This window comes from Ovis aries, chromosome 3 (genome assembly GCF_016772045.2).
Source record: "Ovis aries strain OAR_USU_Benz2616 breed Rambouillet chromosome 3, ARS-UI_Ramb_v3.0, whole genome shotgun sequence".
In the NCBI taxonomy this organism is placed as follows: Eukaryota; Metazoa; Chordata; class Mammalia; order Artiodactyla; family Bovidae; genus Ovis; species Ovis aries.
Genome location: NC_056056.1, coordinates 35,438,768 through 35,464,585, shown reverse-complemented (window position 1 = coordinate 35,464,585; position 25,818 = coordinate 35,438,768). Strand labels below are relative to the sequence as shown.

Below are 25,818 nucleotides of genomic sequence, written 5' to 3'. Positions count from 1 at the left end.
ATTTACAACAAACCCACAGTCAATATAATATTCAACAGTGAAAAGCTGAAAGCCTTCCTGCTAAAATCTGGAACAAGACAAGGATGCCCACTCCTGCGTCTTCTATTCAACATAGTGGTTGAAGTCCTAGCCGCAAAGATCAGACAAGTAAAAGAAATAAAAGGTATTCAAATTGTAAGGGAAGAGGTAAAATTGTCATTATATGCAGGTGACATGATTTTATATGTAGAAAACCCTGAAGACTCCACAGAAAAACTACTAGACTGATAAATTCTCAAGGCAGTAGGATACAAGATTAACATACGAAAATCAGCTGCACTTCTTTGCACTAACAATGAAATATCAGAGAGACAATGTTAAAACAAAAAACTTTTAATATTGCATTAAAAAATACTTAGGGATAAACTTGACCAAGGAGGTGAAGAAGGAAATGGCACCCCACTCCAATATTCTTGCCCAGAGAGTTCCATGGATGGAGGAGCCTGGCAGCCTACAGTCCGTGGGGTCACAAAGAGTCAGACATGACTAACACTGACCAAGGAGGTGAGAGACTTATATGCTGAGAACTATAAAACATTAATAAAGGAAACTGAAAATTATTCAAGTAAATAGAAAGCTGTCCCATGCCCTTGGATTGGGAGAATTCATAGTTAAAATGACGATACTACCCAAAACAATCTACAGACTTAACGTGACCTCTATCAAATTACTCATGACATTTTTCACAAATAATCCTAAAATTGACATGGAAAAGATCCAGAATTGCCACAGTAATCCTGAAGTAAAAGTATAAAGCAGGAGGCATAGCCCTCCTTCAGACAATACCATAAAGCTACAATACTCAAAACAATATGGTATCAGCACAAAAACAGACATATAAATCAATGGAACAGAAGAGAGCCCAAAAATATACCCAGACACACACAGTCAATTAATCCTTGACAAAGGAGGCAAGAATATACGATGGAAAAACGTCTCTTTGGCAAGTGGTGTTGGAAAAGTCAGACTACTGTATGTAAATCGATGAGGTCAGAGAACACCCTTCTCACCATACACAAAAGAAACTCAAAATGGCTTAAAGATGTAAAGACACGACATGAAGACGTCATAAGACATGACACCACAAAACTCCCAGAAGGGAGCATAGGAAAAACATTCTCTGACATGAATCGTATCAATGTTTTCTTAGGTCAGTCTCCCAAGGCAGTATAGATAAAAATGAACAAAATGGGACCTGAATCAAATTTACAAGCTTTTGCACAGCAAGTTCAGTTCAGTCACTCAGTTGTGTCCAACTCTTTGCGACCTCATGGACTGCAGCACGCTAGGACTCCCTGTCCCTCACCAACTCCCGGAGCTTACTCAAACTCATGTCCATTGAGCTGGTAATGCCATCCAACCATCTCATCCTCTGTCGTTCCCCTCTCCTCCTGCCTTCAATCTTTCCCAGCATCAGGGTCTTTTCCAATGAGTCAGTTCTTCGCATCAAGTGGCCAAACTATTGGAGTTTCAGCTTCAGCATCAGTCCTTCCAATGAATATTCAGGACTCATTTCCTTTAGGATGGACTGGTTGGATCTCTTTGCTGTCCAAGCTGCACAGCAAAGGAAACTATAAAACAAAAAACCAAAAAGGCAACCTACAGAATGGGACAAAATATTTGCAAACGGTGTGACTGGCAAGGGCTTAATTTCCAAAATATACAAACAACTTGTACAACTCAAGTAAAATTTAAGTGAAAACACACTTAAGAACAGAGCCTGAGAAACTCAAGGTCTTTGGCCACCACTGTTTTTTTCAAAACCATTAATCATGCAAACCCAGGGTGATTCCTAGAATGCCAGGTTAAAAAAGAAAAGGAAACACTGAGCAAAGACATTAGTGTCTTCCCTCTGTGAGGGAAGCAGCTTAAGTTGAGGCAAGAAACTGAAAAATGAACCAACAATCCTCGGAAAAATAAAGCAGAATGCTCCATTTTATCAGACATGTCCAGTTTTCCATGAAAACTAGCCAGTGAAAAACTAGTCCGGGAACCAATGAAAACTCGCTCTGAGTGGGCCCAGATGTTGAGTTTTGCAGGCAAGGTTTTCAAAGTAGCTATTATATATATGTTCAAAGAATTAAAGAAAAAATTCTTTTTTAAAGAAAAAAAAAAAAAAAGGTTAGAGACTCAACAAATAGAAGCTATATTTAAAAAGTCCAGAAGTGATAATTAAAATAACTGAAAAATTTACTAGATGGTCTCAGTAACAGACTTGAGATGGCAGAAAAAAGGAATCTGTAAACTTAAAGGTAGATCAATAGAAAGTACCTTTCTGAAAAATACAGAGGAAAAGAAGTCGAAGAAAAATGAATAGAGCATCAGAAGTGTGTGGGTATTGTTAAGCATACAAAATAACCAGGTAATGAGTCCCAGAAGAGGCAGAGAGAGGGAGGCTGAAAATTAAGAGATTAAGAGATAATGGCTGAAACAAAGAAGCAGGGAAGAAACAAAAGCAAACAAACAAAAAAACCACTTTAGGTAAGAAAAACACAATTTTCCCTGGACACGTCAACTGTAATAACTGATGTGTCTAGATGTAGATTAAAGCTGAGGTAAACAAAACTCAGCAGAAGAAAAACAACTTTTAATGTATAGGATACCGACATTATGATAAACAGCTGACTTATGGGAAATGGTGGAGGCCAGAAGGCAGTGGAATGATCTATTTAAAATGCTGAAAGGAAGATGATCCCATGTGGAAGCATGGTAATACAAAAAGAAATGAAGTACACAAAGAGCAAATATGGAGGTAAATCCGAACTAAAATCGCCTGTATAAAACAGACGTCAACAAATTATGACCTGCAGATCAAATTTGCCCACAGCTTATTTTTATATGGTTCACTAGACAAGAATGAGATTTACATTTTAAAGGGTTATAAAACAAATAAGAACTTGTGGTAGAGACCATACATGATCCACAAAACCAAATATTTACCATTTGGCCCTTTACAGACAAAAAGTTTACCAAACTTGATATTAAAAAAAAATTAAAAAGGGGACTTCCCTGGTAGTCCAGTGGCTAAGATTGTGCTCTCAGTGCAGGGGGCCCAGGTTTGATCCCTGCCATTCCCTTCTCCCACATTGCAGGCAGATTTTTTACCGTATGAACCACCAGGGAAGCCCATTCATTTATTTATATTAGACTTTAATAGGACAGGGATGCATGCTATAATCAAGTGCCAAAATAACAAAACTGTATAGTCAGCAAGCTAACACTGAGCAGGATAACATGGGGCAAGTGAAGCAATAGAAATATTTAATCTGAAGACAAGAAAGAAGGAAAGATCAAAGAACAGGTAGGACTCATTGAAGGATAGTCAGATATCATTTTAAGACCAGAAATGGGAAGCTTAGGGGGGATATACGAGAACTTCTTTCAGGATCTGAAACGACTGGAAAACCAAGGGGGATGGTGGTGTTCCACATGACCCCCAAACCAGGACAGGACCAGTGGAGATAGATTGTCCCTTGGTAGGATAGCCTGGGCTACCTGAATAAGAATGGGCCACTCAGGGCACCTGGTCCAGGCAGAGGCTGAGGACCAAGGCGAGCGAGTGGCACACATCAGACAGGTATTAGGAGCTTGTCCATGGGATTCTCCAGGCAAGAATACTGGAGTGGGTTACCATTTCCTTCTCCAGGGGAATCTTCCCGACCCAGGGATCGAACCCAGGTCTCCCACATTGGAGGCAGACGCTTTAACCTCTGAGCCACCAGGGAAGACTGGACACCCTTGGTCTGGTCAATCTCTCCAGACCTCCATTTCCTCCCTTTTAAGATAAGGTTGATAATCATTGCCTCATGGAGTTGCTGTCAGGATTAAACACATGTAAACACAAAGCGCAGCATCTGACACACGGTGAAGATTCAGTAAGTGGTAGCTATGATTATTCAAATTTCAACATCAGAGAGATGACCAAGCGCAGACCCTTTTCAGATCCTTCCAGTCTCAATGTTTTGGGATTTCCTCATATAACCAGAGAATTCACGTTTACCTTGGTGATTTAACTCATGCCTGAAAACTGCTCTGAGGCATCACAAAGAGGCTACTCCTGGAATCAAAGTGTCTAGACTTGAAGACCCAGATGGAAACTCAGGACCCCTTGGACCTGTCCCCATTGACTCCCAGGCCTTCACTCCAGTTCTCTGTTTCCCACCAGGTAAATGGGAAGGAAAATTCTTGCCTTTCTCACATCACCCTTAGGCCTTTGGGGAGAAATTGTCAGAGCCTTTGTGAATTGCCTGGACACTAATCATGGAATCCCAAGGGAATTTTCCCATTTGGAAAGCTGCGTTATTCTCAAGCTCATGGATCTATGAAGGGCTTGGAGTTCCCTGGAAAACTACCTGCTTCTGTGAAAAAGGGACCATTGCCTGAGGACCACTGCTTCTCCCTGAGATGCAGGAGTGTAAGAGGAAACGGCTACCTAAGCCAGGAGGAAAGCAGGCCTTGCCAGAGCCCAGCAAACACCATGCGGGGCCTTTTTTTAGGAGCCAGGCCCACTGACTCACCAGTCTGTCGCCTCTTTCAGCTCATGACCTTTTATGTCTGAAGCCAGCAGGCTCATCCTGCCCAGAATACCACTTCCATTAGGCCACTCCCCTGCTGAAGAATACTGAATAGTTCCCACTTCCCAATACTGCAAATCCAAACCCTAGGCTTGTTGCATGACCTTGAGCCAGTCACTTAACCTCTCTAAGGCTTAGTTTTTGGGGGCTTTTAAATTTTAATTGAACTATAGTTGATTTACAATGTTATGTTAGCTTCTGGTGTACAGCAAAGTGATTCAGTTTTATATATATATATATATATACACACACACACACATACACTTTTTCCTATTCTTTCACAACATGGTTTATTACATGATTTTAATATAGTTTCCTAAGCTTCCTTGGCAGCTCAGACAGTAAAGAATCTGCCTGCAATACAGGAAACCTGGGTTCGATCCCTGGGTTGGGAAGATCCTCTGGAGGAGGAAATGGCAGTATTCTTGCCTGGAAAATTCCATGGACAGAGGAGTCTCACAGGCTACAGTCCATGGGGTGGCAAAGAGTCAGACACTACTGAGCAACTAACATTTTTACTTAATGCTATACTGTAGGACCTTGTTATTTATCTATTTTACATTTAGGGTTTAGTTTTTTTAAGTGTAAAATAACATTTGGATTAAATCATTTTAGAAGTCTCAGTCTTAAGACACTCTGATATTCTATTGTTCTCATCTAAGGATTTCAAATTTGAAATTTCATTCAAAAAGACGCTGATGCTGGGAAAGATTGAAGGTGGGAGAAGGGGACAACAGAGGATGAGATGGTTGGATGGCATCACCGACTCGATGGACATGAGTTTGAGTAAATTCCAGGGGTTGGTGATGGACAGGGAGTCCTGGCGTGCTGCAGTCCATGGGGTCGAAAAGAGTCGGACACGACTGAGTGACTGAGCTGAACTGATGGATTTCAAGATCGCACTTTACCTAACCTGTCACCTCCCCCGACACCAATCCTGCATTGCTGTCCAGCAGGACTGCTCCCTGCTCCTCAAACCCATCACGTTGAGCCCTGACTTTGCCTTTGGGTATGCTGTTTTCCCGACTCGGACGCCCTCCCTGTCTTTACGTTAATCCCACTCATCCCCAGCACTTAATTGAGTTCCAACTCCCACGTGAAACTTCTCCAGCCCACATTCATCTCTCAGTTCTCTGAATCCTGCTGCTTTTATTACATCTACTTGCACCTATTTTGGTGCTTAATTCTTCTCCAGTGATTTTATGCAGATCAGTTCTCTCTCCCCAGAGGCTTCCTTACATTTGGTTTTTTATTTCCCAACCAGGCTCAGCCCTACTTGGATTCTAGGAAGGGTGCTCAGACAGTTAACTGACAGTAGCAAAAATGCAACTAGATGAAAATGATGAGTGACAATAAAGTCTTCAATATCTACAAGGTGCAGATGACATTCCAGAAAAGTAGGACTCCTGAGCCCCCAGAGAAAACCCCATACCTGTGCCTACTACTCAGGGCAGGAATTCGGAGGCAAGTGTGTGAGTTGAAGCGGGGGTGGGAATAGGGATTCAGGCATCTGATGTAGAGGTGAGAGTCTGACACCAGAGCTCTGGGTTGGCCCTGCACTAACTAGACAGGCGACTTGAGAAAGCGCCCCTGCCCCCCGCCCCCCACCTCCCCCATCAATAACTAGAAGGATCTGGGCCAACCAGAAGTCCTTCAAGGTTGCTTTCTGTTAATTGGAAAGAGACTATTTCTAGAAGACTGTACTGGTAACCTCCAGGAAGGACTGCAGGCCCTTGTAAAACAAACATTGACTAACTTTACTTGTTCTAATAATAAAAGAGGCATTCCTTTCCTCACAGAATGACTTCGCCCAGTTCCCATCTTTGGCTTTGCAGCAACAGGCCTGGCCTGGGTGTGCTACCAAGCCAAGAGCCTTCATTTACTAGTATGACAGTCTCCTGGAGAACTTTTGACCCCTGCCAGGAAAGTGAAATTCTAGAGAAAATTGTATTTTATTAGGCATAGGGCTTCCTTGCCAACTTGCTTTAGCAAACTGCAGTTTTGAGATAGGGATGTTTCAGTTTTCTAAATAAAAACTTTTCTAAATTGAAACTTTCAGAACAGGAATCTGTTTTCATATGGGTTTTTTGAGTCCATTTTAAAACTTGAACAACAGCTCTGGTTTGGTTCTTTCCTCTGTTGGGCTCTATTGTGATGCAGGAAGGTGGTGAAAGCCCTTTTTTGTGGACGCAGAACTGAATTCTGGCTTCCGTGCTTATTAGCTGGATGAACTTGGGCAAGTTATTTAACTTCTGAGTCTCAGTTTTCTCATCTATAAAATGAGGAGAATAGTACACCCCTCTTAAAGGGAAGTTGTTATATATGTACAGTGCTTAGCATGGGGCTTGGCTGTTCTACTGAACCTCATGAATTTATTTTGAAGGGCATAATGGTAGTGCCCCAGGTGCCTGACAGATAATGTTCATAGTCTCTAAAGACAGGCATCTTCATCCTAGGCCTCAGCAAATCTTAGTTTTTCAAGGAGTTAAAGCATCACACACTAAAAAGTAACACAAGCGCATAAACAGGAGCAAGTATTAGCAGAAAAAAACAAAGCAGAAAATAGATCAAAAACTTTGAAGACTGAAATTATAGACAAAAATTATAGAACTGCTGTTTTTTAAAAATAAAAGAAATTTGAGGATATTTATAGGAATACAAAATTATTTTTAAAAGTGACATTGGAAATTTGATAGAGAACTAAATGTAAATTAAATTTGAACAATGAAACCAATTTTCAAAAATCTGAAAGGAAAAAGATTGTCTCCATAGAAGCTGAAAAGACCTTCAACAGCTTTAACATTCGTTTCTGATAAATGTAAACACACTCAAGAAAACAGAAATTTGTGGATACTTCCTTAATGTGAACACACAAAACATAATTTATGTGTATATATGTATAATTCCCAAAGCCCATCATCTAGCTGAACAAGGAAAATGTTTTCTACTAAAGTCAGGAATAGAGTGGGAATTCCCACTCTCTCCCTTGCTGTCTAGCACTGTATTGGAGCAGACAATGCAATCAGAAAAGCAAAGTCAGGAAAAGGAAAACTATTGATAATGTGAGACTAACCTTGAAAACTCTAAGAATCAGCATTAAACCTAGTCCAAACAATAAAATGATTTAGCAAGATGTATAAAATTCACATAAAAATTAAAAACCTTCACATACAGCAGTATATGGCCTGGCTCAGTTAGCAAATATAATGGAAGACATTTATAATAATATGAGATAAAACACTTCTGAATAAGCCTATTTTCCTCCATTTACTAATTTAAGGCAATTTCAATAAAACAGCAATACCTTTCTTTTTTCTGAAGCTAGGTGAATTGATTCTAAGACTCATATAGAAAAATAAACATGCAAAATAGCTATGAAAATCCCAGAAAACAAGAGCAAGGAAAAGTAGATTGAAAAATAATCACAAATTCTTCCTATCCTTGAATGTATGTCACTTGGCGATAGAACGCTGCTGCTCCTCCCAGCAAGAGGAGAGGTTAAGTTCTCCACCCCTTAAGCCCGGGGTTGGCCGTGTGAACGGCTTTGGTCAGTGGGACATTATGCAAGTCCCAATGTAAGCGTGAGACTTGAAAAGTGTTGATACTTTTGGAACTTACCCTCTCATTGCTTTTTGGCACCTGAAAATACAGGATTTTTTTTTTTTAAGACATCTTCCTTTGCAATCAGAGAATTTAACTAAAATACTACTTCTCATCTGTGACATTTCAAGAATTCTAAGGCCTGACAATATACTCTATTGTCAAGCTATGGAGAAGTAGGCATTTTCATATATATATATATAGGAATGTAAAATGGTACAATCCCTATGGCTGGGGGAAATTTGGTAATATCTAACCATTTGTGTACTTATCCTTTGACCCAAAAATCCCAGTTTTAGGAATTTGCCCTAAGCTATACCTCCCAAAACATAAAAGAGACACATGTATATGATTGTTCATGACAGCATTACCTAAAATAGCAGAATATTGGAAGCAACCTAATACTCATGTCGGGAGACTGACTGAATACATGTGGTACACAATGAAATATCCTATAGTTGGGAAAAAGTTAAAAAGGTATCTGAACAGATATAATGTAATTTCAGGATACACTGTTAAATGAAAAAAGAAACAGGATGAAGAAGAAACGTATAATAGTTTATCTTTGTGCAAGAAGAAAAATAATATATATTTGCAAAGCGAAACATAGAAAGGATATGACAATAATTAAATCTGTTACCTACGGGGACAGGCAGAAATGGGATGGGAAGGCTAGGCACAGGAATGGAAATTCTGAGTATATCTTTTCACATAGCCTTGACTCTTGAACCATGTTAATGTTTTATACATTAAAAAAATTAAGTGAGGGGCTTCCCTGATGGTTCAGTGGTTAAGATTTTGTCTTCCAATGCAGGCGGTATGGGTTCAATCCCTGATCAGGAGGCTAAGATCCCATACGTCTCATGGCCAAAAAAAAGCAAAACAAAACAAAAAACAGAAGCAATATTGTAACAAATTCAATCAAGATTTTAAAAATAGTCCTCATCAAATAAAAAAACTTTAAAAAAAGTAAAAATCAACAAGAATAGGAGAAACCCTATAATTGAATACAAACAAAAAAAATTATATGTCAAATAGATAACCACAGAGAGAAGAAAAGAGTTAATACAAGTGATTTTGATCAAAATATTTTGATTACATACCCTGAGTGGAACAGAACGAACAGTCTAAGGACAAAAACACAAAGATTTTGAACTTCATCTGTTTGTGGTGTAGTACTGTAGTAATTCTAATATTGTATGTACTATAGGATTCAACAAATGAACAAATGTGTCGAGTTTTTGTAAAGCTGGTTTGCACTGCGGGATAAGGAAAATACAAGTCTGGAATAGGACAAGGAGATAAAACCCTAACCTAACTAAAAGTAGAGATATCTGTATAAACACATCTTTTTAAAAAGAAAACTATGTTTCTGAGCTCTGCGCTGAGAGCTTAGACATAATGACTCTCCAGCAGCAATGAATACCGCTAGCACCTGGATCTAAATAAAATCCCCTATCAATTAACATCTTAAAGGCATTGCTAACTGCATGGCTGAAATAGGGAAAATGGGTTAGTCTGAATAACTTGTTCTATAAAGTTAGAGGTGCTTAAAAATTGATGAGGAAAGAGAAGTCAGCTTGGAGAGGCTCTCACAGGCCAATAACTTGAGCATCAAAATGAGTAAGCACAAGGCTGGGTTATGACCTACTGATTAAAAAAAGAATCCATAAGTCCATTTTATCTTTTATGAAAGATAAATCTCAAAGAATGGGGTATTTTTAGAAGAGAATTTCTTTAAACAGGAATGCCAACAGTAGAAGAGGAAATTATAGACATTTAAAAATCACAGCTTACACTCACCATGGTAATAATTCAGGCAAAATTTATCAATGGATGCTAAAACCATTAGTTATAAGAACAGTCACTTGGAATCTCCCTACAAATTATAAATCCCATGGGAGGTACCTTTACAAAGGAGAAATCTGGCAGACACCATCTTAAACAAATTATCAAATTTAACATCAACGAAAATACTTGCTAATATCACATGTATCCCTAAATGTTATACATCAAGGACACAACACAATCTATGTTGTATTTCTACCTGAAGAGTTTAGTCTGACTGTAGCAATAAAGAAACAATTTGGAAAAAATCAAACTGCAGTGCACAAAAGAACAAGCCTCAATTTTTCAAGAACACAAAAATACAAAATAAAAAAGAAAGCAGGGGAAAAGGCTAAAGAACTACTGTAGATTAAAAGGGATTAAAGAGGCAGGAAAATAAACGCAGTGTGTGGTCTTTGGTAAATCTAACAAGCAATGACTGAAAAAGTGAACAAAATAATGCAAAGCCAATTAACTTATTCACCATGTTAGAGTAAATCATACAATCATCTCAATAAGTGCAAAAAAAGCATTAGATAAAATTCAACACCCACTCACAATTTTTTTTAAACCTCTTAGCAAATTAGGAATAAATTAGAACTTTCTTAGTCTCATAAAGAGTACCTACAGAAAAGCCTGCAAACACCGCACGTACTGATGAAACATTAAAAATATTTTTCTTTTGAAAATAAGACAAGAAATAAGACAAGCGTGCCTAAACCATCACTGCTATGAAAAAATTGTAGTTGGAGGCACCAGCCAGCTAAAGAAAGGCTAAAGAAAGAAAAGGTATACAGGTTGAAAAAAGAGCAACCGAACTGTCCTCGCTAGCAGGGTTGCGTCTACAGAAAATTCAAAAGAATATACAGGTAACTTATTAAAATGTTTAAGTTTGTACATGTGAAGTTGCTCAGTTGTATCCAATTCTTTGTGACTTCATGGATTATAGCCTGCCAGGCTTCTCGTCCATGGAATTTTCCAGGCAAGGATACTGGAATGGGTTGCCATTTCCTTCTCCAGGGGATCTTCCCAACCCAGGCATCAAACCTGCACTGTAGGCAGACTCTTTACTGTCTGAACTACCAGGGAAGCCCAAGAGTTTAATTGTGTACAAAATAAAAATTTCTATATATCAATAACATTTTCAAAATGATAATTCAACACAACATTCCATTTATCCTACACCAAAAGAATCATATAACTAAGAAAAAAATGAATAAGACATATGCAAGACCTCAGAGAAAACTATGAAGCATTGAGTGACATTAAAGAAGACTCAATATTGTTAAGATATTTAATTTCCCCTAAACTTAATTCATAGAATTCAAAGCAATTTCTATCAAAAGTCTGACAGGTTTTTTTGGGGGGGGTAGAAATTGACAAATAGTAAAATTTATATGAAAGTTCAAAGCCAAGTTACTTCTAAAGAAGAAGATAAAATAGACTTGTTTTTCCCAATAATAAAGCTTACTATAAACCTATAGAATTAAGATAATGTGCTCCTGGCACAAAAATAGGGAAAGCAGCCAATAAAGCAAAACAGATTTCAAACAGATGCAGGCACTTGTGAATCCTTTATACGTGAACAGAGTTGAGGAAGCAACCAACTGTTCAATGGTGCTGAGACAATCAGACATTGTGTGAGAGGAAAAAAAACCACTGGGGCTTCCCTGATAGCTCAGCTGATAAAGAATCTGCCTGCAAGGTAGGAGACTCCAGTTCAATTCCTGGGTCAGGAAGATCCCCTGGAGAAGGGAATGTCTACCCACTCCAGTATTCTGGCCTGGGAAATTCCATGAACTGTACAGCCCACGGGGTTAAAAAGAGTCAGAGTTGGACACATCTGTACGATTTTTAAAAAAAAAAAAAAAGGAGGGGGATTGTTCTCCTCTTACATTAGTCACCAAAATCAATCCCGGATGTCTTTAAAAAGATCCATGGGAAAAAGCAAATTTATAAAACTTTTAGAAGGAAATATAGGATAATATCTTCTTGACCCAGAGACCAGAGAGAAGTTCTTAAAGACAACACAAAAAGCACAAACCAGAAAAGATTTAAAAACTTTAGAAATGGACAGGTAATATACAGACAATAGCCAGACCATAGTTGACAATACACCTTTGACCCACACGTCTGCAGTAGACAGGCAAGGAAGCCCCACCAGCACTCCCGCAGCAAACAGCCTAGCACAGTCAGGACCTGGTCCACGTCTCCAATACCCCTACTTTTGTCTCTGCTCCCAACACAGGACGGACCAGAGAAGCCGAGTATGTTTCCTAGGGCCTGCCTTCCAGTTAGCCACCTGCAGCTACTTTCCCTCTGGCAACTGCTGCCAATCAGAGCACCCCTGAAACCTTCTCCTTTTTGGTCATCAAGCTTTCCCACTCCTCTGCCTGTCTTGAAGGCATCTCTGCCCAACACAAGTGATAGCAGCTGCCTCCTGGCCATAGCAACTTTGGAGTAACACACTGATGTGCTCAGTCGTGCCTGACTCCTTGTGACCCCAAGGACATTATCCTGCCAGGCTTCTCTGTCCAGGGGATTTTACAGGTAAGAATATTGGAGTGGGCTGCCATTTCCTTCTCCAGGGGATCTTCCCAACCCAGGGATGGAACCCTGGTCTCTCGGCGTCTCCTGCATTGGCAGGCAGATTCTTTACCACTGTGCCACCTGGGAAGCAACCTCAGAATAAATGCCTCCAGTTGTTCTCATTTGGGTGGTCTTCCTCTGGGGTTTCCTGGTGAATTTACTTCCCCCTAAATTTAGAATTTTGCTCTCTTAAAGTCTCTATAAAGAGACTGGAAAAACAAGCGCCCAGAACAGAAGATATTTTTGGTTATACCAAACGAACAGCAAGTGCACAGCACATATTAAAAACTAAAACAAAATAAAGTAGGAAAAAGGACAAACCTTTGGGAAAAAGATGGGAAACACACAAGAATAGGCACTTCGCAAAAGAGGAATTCAAATGGTCAATAAAGATTCCTAGGCCTCAGGACGGAGAAGGCGAAGGCACCCCACTCCAGTACTCTTGCCTGGAAAATCCCATGGACAGAGGAGCCTGGTGGGCTGCGGTCCATGGGGTCGCGAAGAGTCGGACATGACTGAGCGACTTCCCTTTCACTTTTCACTTTCATGCATTGGAGAAGGAAATGGCAACCCACTCCAATATTCTTGCCTGGAGAATCCCAGGGACAGAGGAGCCTGGTGGGCTTCCGTCTATGGGGTAACAGAGTCAGACACGACTTAGCAGCAGCAGCAGCAAGCCTCAGGAATAGCCAGGAAAATGCAGTCTTCCCATACAGGGAGCTGAGCAGGTACCATCTTCCACCGCCACACCTACCTCCCACCCCAGAGACTCTGAGAAAGCGGCGACATATCCTAGGTAACTAGCAGAAGCAGGGCTTGGACGCCAGTGGGCCCTGGCCTCTGTCCCCATCTCCTCCTCTCCATCAGGGGCCTCCAGGGCTTTCCCACTCTGGGCCCAGGCCTCTCATTTGGAGAGAGTAAAAAAGTCATCTTTAAGGTCTACTTCAGATTTAAGAGATTCTGCCTTTCTAGACAAAGGGAGAAAGGAAGAGCCAAGGGCCAGGAGAAGAGGGGCAGAGGCCCAGTCTTCTAACCATTAGCTCTGAGGAGTCCAGAGCCCTGGCTGGGCAACCTCTCATTTCAATCAGGGCCAGTATCCCTAAAAAGCATGGGGCCATCAAATCTGCCTCCCTCTCCCCTTTCAGCCAAAAAAACAAGCATGGCCCATGCGATCATACTAATGGGCTTACCATTAGTGGTAGCAGAGGTATTAGTATCTCCATGTTAAGAATCAAGGTCCAAGGAGGTAGAACTTGCCCAAGACCACACAGCACAGAGGAGCAGCCAGGGCCCTACCCCCACTGCTTGCTTCCCCACCACGGGGCTGCAGCCCGCCTGCACCTTTTCGCCTGTTTCAAGACCCGCCTCTTCCCCACAGCTGCAGGCACTCAAATCTCTGCTTTGCAACCTGCCTGCTCCTCTCCCAAGCTCCAAGCGAAGCAACGTGGGACACCTGCAGGGCCAAGCCATTCGTTGCCTGATGAGCAAAAAGTGGACTTACCTTGCCCCAGAAGCAGTAGCAGCCCCAGGAGGAAAGCGCAGGGCAGCAGCCCCATCCCAGAACCTTCCAGATGTCTGCAGACTAATGGGCTCTCACTCTTCCTGCGGCTTTTATGCTCCTCTGTTGTCTGATAGAGCGCCAGTCATAAATTTTATTGTCTTCACCTTTGAGAGGGGCCGTGGCCAGCTGTAAATGATAAATATTAACATTTAGGCAGAAGACTTCTCAAGGTAGATGGGTCAAAGATGGGTGGCACATTCTAGGCAAAGGCACCAGAAGACCAGGACATAGCCCCCTTCGAGTGGTCTTCCAGGATGGTGAGGGCCCAGAAATTGCTCGTGTCCGGGCACTGGAAATGGAAGGTGCTGGGCTAGAATCCTGGGTCAGAGCTTGGGGTCATCCCTTAGGTTAGCCCCAGTTTTTCTGCTGTGAGTTCTGGAAATGAAAGCCTTGAGAGGACTGAAAGTACCTTGTACCATCTGCAAACCAAAAGGCCACCTCCAAACGTGAGGGCTTGGAGTGTGTGATGTGTTCCCACAGCGCCTCAGGAGTGCCGACGGGCTCCCTAGTTTGCTTGGTGCAGAGAGGTTTTCTCAGACCCCCAACCCCCAAAGCCATGGGTGGTCGGGAGTGTGGGGCTGAAGGGCCTGCCACACACTTCCTGGCTGCATGTTGAAGTGACAGATGTAAGCCAAGAGATGAGCCATGGAGCTCATTGGATACAACCAGAAGCTTCCTTTGGGCAAACGAAGCCAGAATACTGGGCTGGGTCTAGGCTGAGCAGATGGAGCTGAAATTTAAAGCATGGGTGACAAAGGAGTCTTGAGGGTGAAGCTGAAATTTTTTCCTGCAAGTATCAAGGAATGATGGCCCATGGTTAATAAAACAGATGTATTTAAATCATGCTCGCATTATGGCCACCCTAACAGCACCTAGGCCGAGAGCCTGGCTCCTGAGATCTAACCAGGAGACTGGAGCTGGTTTCTATCATCCAGCCTCAAGTCTTGATCTGCTGACATTTTCCTCAATTGCATAAAATCGTAGTTGGATTGTCTTAAGAATAAAGTGAAGACCAAGTGAGTGGCCCCTTTGTTTCTGACTTCCAGATATTAAGATGTCTTCCTTCCTCACCTGCTCAGAATAACGTGGCTTGTGGGTGACCACAGGCTTAGCTATGCCAAAGGCTCAGCCTCAGGGTGACACGAAGGTCTCAGGTCACACCAGGGGTGTGGGGGCACTTATTTAACTTGACCAGCTGGCCACCCACTGGCCCTGGAGCCTGGCAGAGGGTGGCACACAAGGCAGAGAAGGAGGAAGTAGTAAACCCAATATGAGTCTGCAGGGGTCATTTTGAGCATAGATACTTCTGAGCATCTGACCCTTGTTCTCTGTTTTATTCTTTTTTTTTTTAAACTTTACAATACTGTATTGGTTTTGTCATACATCAACATGAATCCGCCACAGGTGTACATAAGTTCCCACTTTTTGGCCTCATCGCCCAGCATAGGGCATCTTGGTTCCCTGACCAGGGATCAAACCCACATTCTCTGCAGTGGAAGCATGGAGTCTCAGCCACTGGACTGCCCAGGGAAGTCCATGACACTCGTTGTCTTCACCAATTTGCCCATAAGCTCACTGAGAGACCCAAAGCTCCCATTCTATGATGATGTTAGGAGTCCAGGAGTCAGCTCCAGGCCACTAGCAGCTTTGAGGAGCATCCCTCAACTTGCTTGGGCTGCATGAGTGTTCATAGGTCCTCACTCACGCTTAGGTCAGTTGCAGGTGGAGTGGCAAGCATGATGAGCAATGGACAGAAACAGCCCGGAGTCCATGCATCCCCTTCCATCGCTTACTGCTTCTCTGCAGGACCATTATGGCCCAACTGGAGTGACATACGCACCAATCTCTCACCCCTTTTCCATTTAGAAAAACTGAGAAGTGATCTAAAACCATCTTGAACCTTTGTGAAGCATTTTTGTATACTGAATTACCTCTTAGATAAAAAAAAATCTTTGAGTCCTGTCAGTGCATCAAGGAACTCTCATCAGCTGCATGGTAGTGGGGGAATAACATTTCTCGGGTACCCCGTCCCCCTCTGCGGTGTGCTCTTCACACGTCTTAGTCTAATTAGCACCAATGACCTTTGTGATCTGTTAGCAGCTGCGAAAACAAGGGGAAAAGGACTTGCCACTCCCAAAGTTTATAAACTTGTTCTCTGATTTTTGCTACTAAAATATCCTATGAGGACATGTCCTAGAGACTGGAAGGTGCTCCATTTCAGATTTTAGCAACATTCAACAGATGTTCCTTTAGGGAAAGGCACGGCCCTAGGAATTCAGATCTTTCAGGGATGGCAGTCCATGCCTTGGTCAGAAGGCATTTTGGTGACTGAAAAAGCTATGTGCTTGCTGTTAGTTCTTGGTGCTGAAAAACCTAAGGGCTTCCCTTGTGGCTCAGTTGGTAAAGAATCCACCTGTAATGCGGGAGACCTGGGTTCGATCCCTAGGTTGGGAAGATCACTTGGAGAAGAGAAAGGATACCCACTCCAGTATTCTGGCCTGGAGAATTCCACTGACTGTGTAGTCCATGGGGCCGAAAAAGAGTCCGACAGGACTGAGAACTTTCACTTTCACTTTGCTGTTGTCTAAGAATCCACAAGGGGGCGCTAGACCAAGCCTCGGCCTCAGGGCCTGTGTGGATTAAAGGGGCCTCAGAAGAGTACTTTTCAAACTGGAGGGTTACAATCTATTATTATCCTAAGAATTTTATTTGGTGGATGGTAATCCCATTAAAAAAAACTGAAAAGGATATAATGTAATGGAGTGCATTGTATATAGTAAGGATAAGTAATGTTCTAAGAAACTTTAATTTCAACTAAACCTGGTGCTATAATATTACGATATGTGTTTCTAAACATGGATCGCAGTAAAAAAGAAAAAAAGAAAACCACTACCTCAGAGAGTAGTTGATCAGATCCACAAAGAAGTCCCTAGACTTCACAAAAAAGAAAGCTGATTTGTTTTTCCCTCTGGGGAAGGATCCAGCCACCCCAAATTCCCATGTGCCAGGAGCTAGAAGCCATGGTGGAAAGGGAGCCAGTCGCTCAGTCACGTGCAACTCTGGGACCCCATGGACTGTAGCTCGCCAGGCTCCTCTGACCGGGGGATTCTCCAGGCAAGAACCCTGTGCTGGGTTGCCGTTTTCTTCTCCAGAGGATCTTCCTGACCCTGGGATCATTGGCAGGTGGGTTCTTTACCACTAGCGCCACCTGCAAAGCCCGCCATCCTTGTGATCAGATCTGGGCCTTGGAAGGAAAGTACAAACCAAGCTTTTAGACGGTTGTGAGCAAGGAGTAAATAAAATTATCCTCTTCTTTGAACAAAGGGAAATCTAGTCTTCAGCTCCTAGGTACGCTCTGGCAATGAGGTTGAAGTGTGTGCCTGTTATGTAGGACGAGTACCCATTGGGGCCTATTCTAAAGAAGGTCCACAGCTGGAAGAGGAAGGGTGCACGCCAGAACTGTGGGAGGGGTGGAACCAGGAGTGTCCGTTTCAGAATAATCTGCACAGATGACAATCAGGCCCTGAGAAGTGTCTGCCCCAAGTTTTGGCTTTTCTGAAGCACCTGCTGGCCTTCACCGTGACAGCCTTGTGTCACTCAGCCCTGCATGGAAATAGCCCCACGATCCTGGTGGGTTTCCTGAGGGAGAGGTTGGGGTGTTCTCTTCCTGCCATCTTAGCATTCCTGGAACCCCTCCCCACAGAGCACCTAGCTTGATGTCTTGCACGTACAAGGCCTTCAACAAATCTTCATTCATTGGTTGGATATTCTCCAAGGGCAAAGTGACAGCTGGTCTAACCAAATCTATGTTCTCCTAGCCCTTCATGGTCATAGAGGTAAAAGGAGGCTTGGATTAGGCATCTCCAGACCTGAGTGTTACCCAGACGCATGTTCCTGTGGATACAAAACACAAGCCTATGTGTACACACACCCACCGGTAAAACACTGTCCAGTGTGAGTGACTGAGCAGATTTAGTTTGCCTGGGGCAGAGGATTTTCTTACAGTCAATATACTAAAGATAAGAGTTCAGTTAAGAAGTGAATCAGTAAGAGACAAAATGAATGGAGGTCTAGGAAAAAAATATGATTTTCAAGTATCACAGCCTTATTAATAAAAAGAGAAAGAACAAGAGGATAAATCCCAGTAGAATGCACACTTCACTTCATGAGACCTGACCTCTTTGTCCTTTGCTGTGTCCCCAGCCACTGGCACATTGCCTATTGTAGCAGGTATTCATTCAATGTTGGACAAATGCATGAATGAATGAAATAATAAAAAGGAAAGAAACCAAGACTGCTATAAAAAGATCAGCTCAATAGTGCAGAATAGAAAAGATGAAGGGAATACACATTCTGTTTTAGAATAGAACACTGAGGAGAGAGAGGCATGATATTCCAGTACCATGTAGCAGGATGGGAAAAATAATGGAGAAGCAATATTGAGGCACTCAGCCCACGGTCTTCCCCTAGGTCATACCATTATTCTCCCACCTTGTGGTTCTCAAGCCTGGCTGCACAATGGAATCACCTGGAAAGCTTTTAAGAAAAATACCTGTGGGGGACTTCCCTGCTTGGCCAGTGGTTAAGATCCCATGCTTCCAATGCAGGGAGAGTGGGTTCCATCCCCAGACAGGGAAGTAAGATCCTGCATGCTGAGCAGCCAAAAAAAGAAAGAAAGAAAAATACCCTGGCCTTGGCTTTATCCTCAGACATTCTAAATTAGACAGGAACTTGGGCATCAAGTTCAATGATGGATTCTAGTGGAGCTAGGCCTGCCCAGTACCCAGCACTGAGGAATGAAGAAGCTTCATCTCTGCTGATCTGGATGAACCAAAGGTCCAGAGGATGTGGCTTGATGCCAGAACAGGCTATGGATGCTGACAGTCAGACTGACCTGGAAACCCCTCCAGAGAGGAAACCCACGTGAACATATTGGATAAAAACTCTGGGATTTCCCCCCGAGGTCAGGGAGTAAATGGACAGGGCCAGATCCTGGTGTTTGGAGACGCCCAGGCCTTGAGTCGCAGGCTGTGTGGGCTACAGTTCATCAGCAGGCCTTTCCTCTTCCTGGTTTCCTGTGGCATGAATTCCATTCTTACATGCAATACAAAGAAGAGGAGCATGGCAACTGGGGAAGCGGTGAGATGAGCTGCCTCCTTCAAGCATACAGAGCACCCCCTCCCACACAGCCCTTTGCACAGAGAAGGGAGTCATCTGACTAGCATTTACAGATGGGGAGCGTGAGGCATCCCCAGCATGAACTCTGACATCCTCAAGTCACACACTTGTTGTCCCTCTCTCCCCTCTCTCACCCACCATCTCCAGACGCTGAGCCTCCCCAGGCCCCCCAGTGCTTCCCAACCTCTACGCCTCCCAGCACATGGAAGATCGTAGTACTCCCACAACACTGAGTGAGCCGATGGGGCAATCTGCAGCCTGAAATGATCAGCCAGGACTGCTCCCAAACCTCTTCCCCCCTTCCCCTGCACCTTTGCCCTACCAAGCAGGGCTGGGCATGGGGCATCGTCAATGCCTTTCCCCATCTGTACACCTTATGCACCTACACCCAGGTGAAGACTTGAACAGCATTTGCTAAGCACCTACTAGGTGCCAGGCATCTTCTAATCCAACTCATAAATGAATGTTATCTTGTTTAATACCAGCTATACCCATGGGGGTTAAAAGCCACGACTGAAGTCACCCAACCAGTAAGTTGTAAACAGGAGGTTCTGACCCAAGGCTTCTACCTCCATGTCTGTTAGTTTCTTCTTGGCATGACTGAGAGGTGAGCCCACTGAAGCCCAGGAAGGTTCTTGATGGTGCGTGGGTGGAGGGCAGCCCCTTGCCCATGTATCCAGTTTAGCGGGAGAGTCTGGCAATGTGACCATTCGCTCCTGGGCACTGAGTCTGAGCAGACCACCCAGCCTGACTGCCTCACAGCCCAGGCCTGGGGCACCCACTAACCTGTAGGGGAGATGCTATCCTCTGTGGCTCCCTCTCAGGAGGACCAGCAGAGCAAAGAAGGAGGACCTGCTCCATCTCTGCTGGTGACATACTTTCCCCTCCCAGGGAGGATCCCACCCAGAGGCAGGAACACAGCAGGGATTAGGTCAGAACTGGTCAGAGGGCACCTGAACCTTAGCAGCCATCTCGTCAGTCCCTTCCACCCCCATTGTACAATGGAGAAGAGTGAGGCAAAGAAAGCAGCAGGGCCGGTCTCTGACTGTGAGCTAGGTCTTATAGTCCCTGTTTCAAGTCCAGGGCTCTTTCCCACTCATCTTGCAGGGCTGAGTCACCCCAGAACACTTGCAGCAATGGAGATTTTAGGCCAGTTTTACCGATGAGAAATGAAAACCCAAAGAGGATTAGGAACTTGCCCAGTTGCTCAGCTACTCAGGGTAGAACCCAGGGCACTTGCCCTGTCTACTGCAGCCCAGGAATGGCCAAGTTCAAGTCACAGAGACTTGGCACAGACCTCGCACTAGCAGATACCAACTAAAACCCAGGGGCCACACCTCTGGGCTTTCTGGGAAGGGGCCTTCTGTGGAGACAGGCTAGCCAGCGTAGCCAGTAGGCACTAGAACGCAGGAGAAGCTCTTCTCTGTAGCTTCTAGAGCCGAGGCCCCTGGGGCAGGGGGCAGGGAATGCCCTGGGGGAGAGAAGTGGTGGTGAGAATACTCTGCCCGCTGTGGAGTGGGGGTGGGGCGGACACATAGAACTGTGCTATGTGGCTAAGCTTTCTCTTATTGGACCCTTTTTGCATCCTTGGAGAGTTATGATCTGTCCTTCAAATCCAAAGGGTATAACCAAAGTCTCCTGGTCTTTCCTGGGAATCTCCCATGCTTAAAGGCCATGCTGGGAGGCTCCTGGCTCCCGCAGCCTCAGCCGTCACGGCCTGACCCCACGTGCCTCCCTGGCCTGTGTTCAGAGCAGACCTCCAGCCAGGAGGGCGTCTCCCAGACCACGGAGCCAGAGGAGGAAAAGAGCCCGTCTACCACTGAAATCAGGGCAGCTTACCGGCTGTCAACGTCTTTGATCCCCGCTGCTGATCCAGGAGGGGCCTCTGGGCCTTTGGCTGTGGGACAGGGGATGGCTGCCGTCTGGCATCACCAGCTTGCTGTGGGGCTGGCCGTCAGCCACCCCCCACACACTGTGCGCAGTGTTAACAGCTTCAGTAATGATGATGATGCATGAGTGCGTCTGCTTGGCTGGCTCCCTGTTTACCTTTGATGAGCATCACCTGGGGTGAGGGCTGCGCGAGTGGCCTGGGCATGGGTGGGGTCCCTTCTGTCCCAGGGCACTAATGCAGGGGGCCTGCTGGGCAGATTGGTGCTGAGTTCCAGCCACCAGGACAGACAGGCCTAGATCAGGCTTAGTTCTGAGGAGCTTTGTCACTGCAAACTCTGTTTTCCAGGGAGCACCTGTGTGCCTCTCTTCAGGGCACTGTTGACAGAGGCAGGTCAGCCTGTTCTTATTTCTGGTTCTAGAAGGACCTTGTTTATAACTGGAGGGTTTCATAATTGGTTATAACCCAAACAGAAAGCCTGAGAAAAAGGAATTTTCAAATTCCTGATTTTCTCCATTCTAAGCCTTGTCCATTTTTATACTGTAACATATCTGAAAACAGACTCTGATAAACCACAGAAAGGTTTAGAAATCTGCCCAAGATCACACAGAATACAGATAAGGCCCGGTTTTTAATACTGATTCTTCTGCCCCAAAGGCCTGTCCTCAAAACCCTAGACACAGCACTGCCTTGCTTTTGTTCGTTCCAGTTTGTTCCTTCCCTGACTGCTACCCCTCTTCTCAGAAAATGACCCCCATGCTTCCAGTTTCTTGGTTTCTTCTCTCCAGCTGTTGTTTTCCACCTTCCTTTGCCGGCTTCTCAGGATGCTGGCCTGGACCCTACTCTGTCTTTTTCCCTGTCTCCTAAGGAGAGCTCATGTACACCCTCTCTCCAACTCATGGCTTCATTTAAAATCTATGCATTGGTAAATCCCACATTTCAATTCCCAGCCAGTCCTCTCTTCCAACCTTCAAATCCCATGAACTCATAGATTCATTGACTCAGTATCTCCACTATGATGTTTTATAGGACCTCAAACTCAAGAAACTGAGAACTGAACATATGATTTTCCTACATTCATTTGCATTCCTACAACAAATGGCAATAGTGGTTGTAGACAGACCCAAGAATTACTCTTAAAAACTTTATCTCCTCAGCCCCAACGTATCATTCATTGCTGAGTTTCATTAATTCTGGACTCTAAATCACCTCATGAGTCTCCAGTGTGTGTTAATGATTTAAAGAGAAAACAAGAACTGCTCACCTTATGATCAAAAGGATTCTCCTTCCTCCCATCACATATTGCCAGGAAACAAAGCAATTCTTCCCCAAATTCAAAGCCAAGTCCCTTAGTCAGCAGGCCTTTTTCCCTGTGACCATCACCTCCCTGGATCTTGTACTCCAAGCCCTCTCCACATCCCCTGTCTCCCAGCCCACTCCCCCCAGTGCCAGCCCAGGTGCTCACACCTTACCCAGCACAGGATGGCACACATCTGCCCATAGCTCGATGACCGGAACCCAGGCACATCACCCCTGAGATAGACCTAAGAGCCAACACATGCTTCCTGAGCTACTTCTATATGCCCTGGGAGGCCTTTGACCTCATGGAGCTTAGATTCTAGGCAGCTAGAGAGGAAAACATGAATTTGTTTTACAAATGCATGTAAGATAAGAATATGGAAACATGTGGGCAAGGGATCTTTTCTGGGCTCATTTCAAGACTCTATGATTAGCAGGATCCTGGGAAAAGCCAGGGTGACTGCAATGCGGAGAGAAGGGAGATGGAGCCAGGGGAGGTAGGAGGGGCTATTCAAACCTCATAGGTCTCAGTCACACCTGGGCCTTTATCCCAAGAGAGACCAGGAGCCAATGAAGGATCAAAATGGGAAAGTGACAGGATCTACCTAATGTTTTTAAAAGTGGACTGATGGCTGAGTGGACTAGGGACTATAGGGAGCCCAGACAGGAGACTGTCAGCCTTTGGGCAGGAGGTGGAGGAGGTCTGAAGCAGGCTGATGGTGGTGGGGATGTAGAGATGCTCAGGAAGTCAAACCTACAGATTATGCACAAGAGGGGAGGAAAATTGTCTCCATTTCTGGACTGCGCACTGGCCCAGACAGTGGTTCACATGCTGAGTAGGGACCACAGGGCAGGGAGGAAGGGTTTGGAAGAATGCTGAGGGAAGACTTCAGAAGTCTTCAGAAGTGTCACTTTGGATACTCAGGAGATGCCAGAGGGGCAGCAGATGAATGGATCGAAAACTCTGCAGAGAATTCTGAACCAGAGTCAAGTGGGAGTCAGATGGCCATTCCAGATGTGGGATGAGTCTGCCTAGGGAGAGAGGATGGAGGGAGAAAAGAGAAAACTCCAAGGACTGCATCCCAATCCTAATCATTAGACTGCTAATTATTTAAAGATTAGCCAGAGAAAAACTGGCCAGAGAAGTAAAAGGTTTGTGTCAGAGAGAAGCCTGGGGATGCTGCTGAGAAGCCAAGGCTCTGAGACCTGGGAAATTGGGTTTGAGCAGAGGGAGTTGTTGCTGGTCTTCATGGTGTGCCTGGGAGTCTCAGCTCAGCTCTGTGCCCCTGGGGGCAACTATGCCTCCACCTGAGACTGCTGTTTATCAGTCGGTGGAGGAAGAAGTTTGGATCATCAACAAGGTCCCTCCCTGCTGAGCATCATTCCAGAGAAACATCACGATGGTGGCATGCCTCGGCTCCTGCCTGGCCCTGCTCTCCATCTGCATCTTACTGCGTCCTCTGGGTATGTCTTAGGGTTACATTCCTAGAGGTGCAAGACCTACATGTGGGTGGAAGGGAATTCCCATTCATCTGACATTCCATGAGTCCTGGGCCTTCCATGAGTCAAGTTTAGGTATTATGAGGGAGACAGAAAAGATAGAAGATGTGATCCCTACCCTCAGTGATCTTATCATCTCTTTGGGAAGTACAATGAACATACACAGAAATAAAGCCTAGAGACTGTGTAAGTTCAAGGAAAGAGCATGTAGTGGACACTGAACCACGAAGCAGAAAATAAGGGCTAGGTCTCTGCAGGCAAGCTGCTTGGAGTGGGCAAACCTTGACCCAGGTCTGGAAAAAGGGATGTGTGCTCATTGGAAGAGCTTGGGCAAAGGCATGGAGGTGAGCCATGAGCAGACTGATAAAAGGTTGGCTGACAGGTCTGGCAGGGCGGGGATCCCCAGAGATGGGGACATGTGGGCATGGCTGCTTCTGTCTGGGTCCAGGGCACAGACCTTGCCCCAGAGCAGAGCCAGCACCATGGGTCAAATGCCTCATAGGACCTGTGAACGCAGGTATCACCACATAGGGACCTGCCCCCTCAAGAGTGACTTCAGCCCTGACCAAGATACATGAACTCACAGACTCATGGCATGTCACAGCCAGAGCTGGGGCTGTGGGAAAATATTCGAGAACTGACTGTGGCTGTCACCAGACCCTGGCCCTTCCTCATGCCCCCAACCCAGCCAACAGTGGGGTCCTTTCTCACCTTGATCATTCACAAGCCCCTTCTCCCTCTGCTCACCTGCCACGTGCCGGGCCTCTTGCTCTCCTCCCCAGGGTGGTGGGTGCTTCTAGGCTCTGTCCTGGGGTCTCCCCACTGCACCTTCAGCCCAAGACAGCAGCGCTCTGGGCGCTCTTCTCCAAGAAGCTCCACTGCCCACACAAGGGAGGCGACTTCTTCCATTGTTCCCTCCCCTGCAGCCCACATTCCCAGCTGCCCTCCTTCCTCCTCAACCAAGGTTCTTAACAACCCTTCCTTTTTAAGGGTCTTCTCTGCTCAGCCAGGCCTACTCCTGCCCAAGGTCACTATGTTGGAGGAACACAAAAGTAGGTGGCAAAAAGCCCTCAGCCTTCTCTGTCATTACTTTTCTCCATCACTGAGGCTCTCCCCTCCACTAGGGATTCCTCTGGCCCCTGGCCCGGGCCCTCAATACCCTCCATGATGAGTCAAAACCTTCCTTTCCTCCCTTGCCCTGAAAGACTCCCTTTGAGCAAACCACATGTCACTGGTACCAGGCTGCCTCCACACCTCTTTTCAGGCTGTAACTTCAGCCTGAACTACCTTCCTCCTCTTTCCATCTAACAAGTTTCTTCCCCTCTGGATTCATCTCAAACCTCATTTGTCTCATCTGGCAGCCAAGCAAATGTACATGACTCTGCACTTTCGAGCCAGAGACCTCTGACCTTAATCTCTGTTTGGCCACTTTGAAGCTCTTTGCCCCTGGGCAAGTCACTTCATGTCTCCTGAGCCTGTTTTCCAATCTATAAAAGCAAGCGCTGATCCATCCCTCAGTGAAGCAAGGATGAAAGGAGACCAGGTGTGCGAGGTGCTCAGGGCAGCACGTGGCTCCTGGCAGCGACTCAGGAAAGCTAACTACTGGAGCTCGTTTCCATCCCCCTCCTACCAGCTGTGACCTCACCCTGCTTTGACGCTCTGGCACATTTGGGGTCTCACCCAAATTGGCCCTCTATTATACGTGACAGACTTCCCTAAAACAGAAACTACTTCTGTGCCCCTGTGGGTCCTACACAGAAGGT

At 44.8% G+C, this 25,818-nt stretch overlaps 1 protein-coding gene across 3 annotated transcripts in view; it reads right to left on the bottom strand.

Annotated features, from left to right (window-relative positions):
* PLB1 (phospholipase B1) overlaps positions 1–25,361 on the bottom strand; it is a 132,932-nt gene extending 107,571 nt beyond the window's left edge. For 2 of the 3 annotated variants that reach the window (XR_009599785.1, XM_042245933.2), the window contains exon 1: positions 14,131–14,213. Coding sequence is in view for 2 of the 3 variants with exons in the window: in XM_042245933.2 (XP_042101867.2) it covers positions 14,131–14,185 (55 nt within the window). In the remaining variant the exon portion in view is untranslated. Of the gene's footprint in view, positions 1–14,130; positions 14,317–24,802 lie in introns of those variants that run through there. The other variant, XM_042245932.2, reaches the window with a different exon arrangement.
* Between the last annotated feature and the right edge of the window lie 457 nt (positions 25,362–25,818).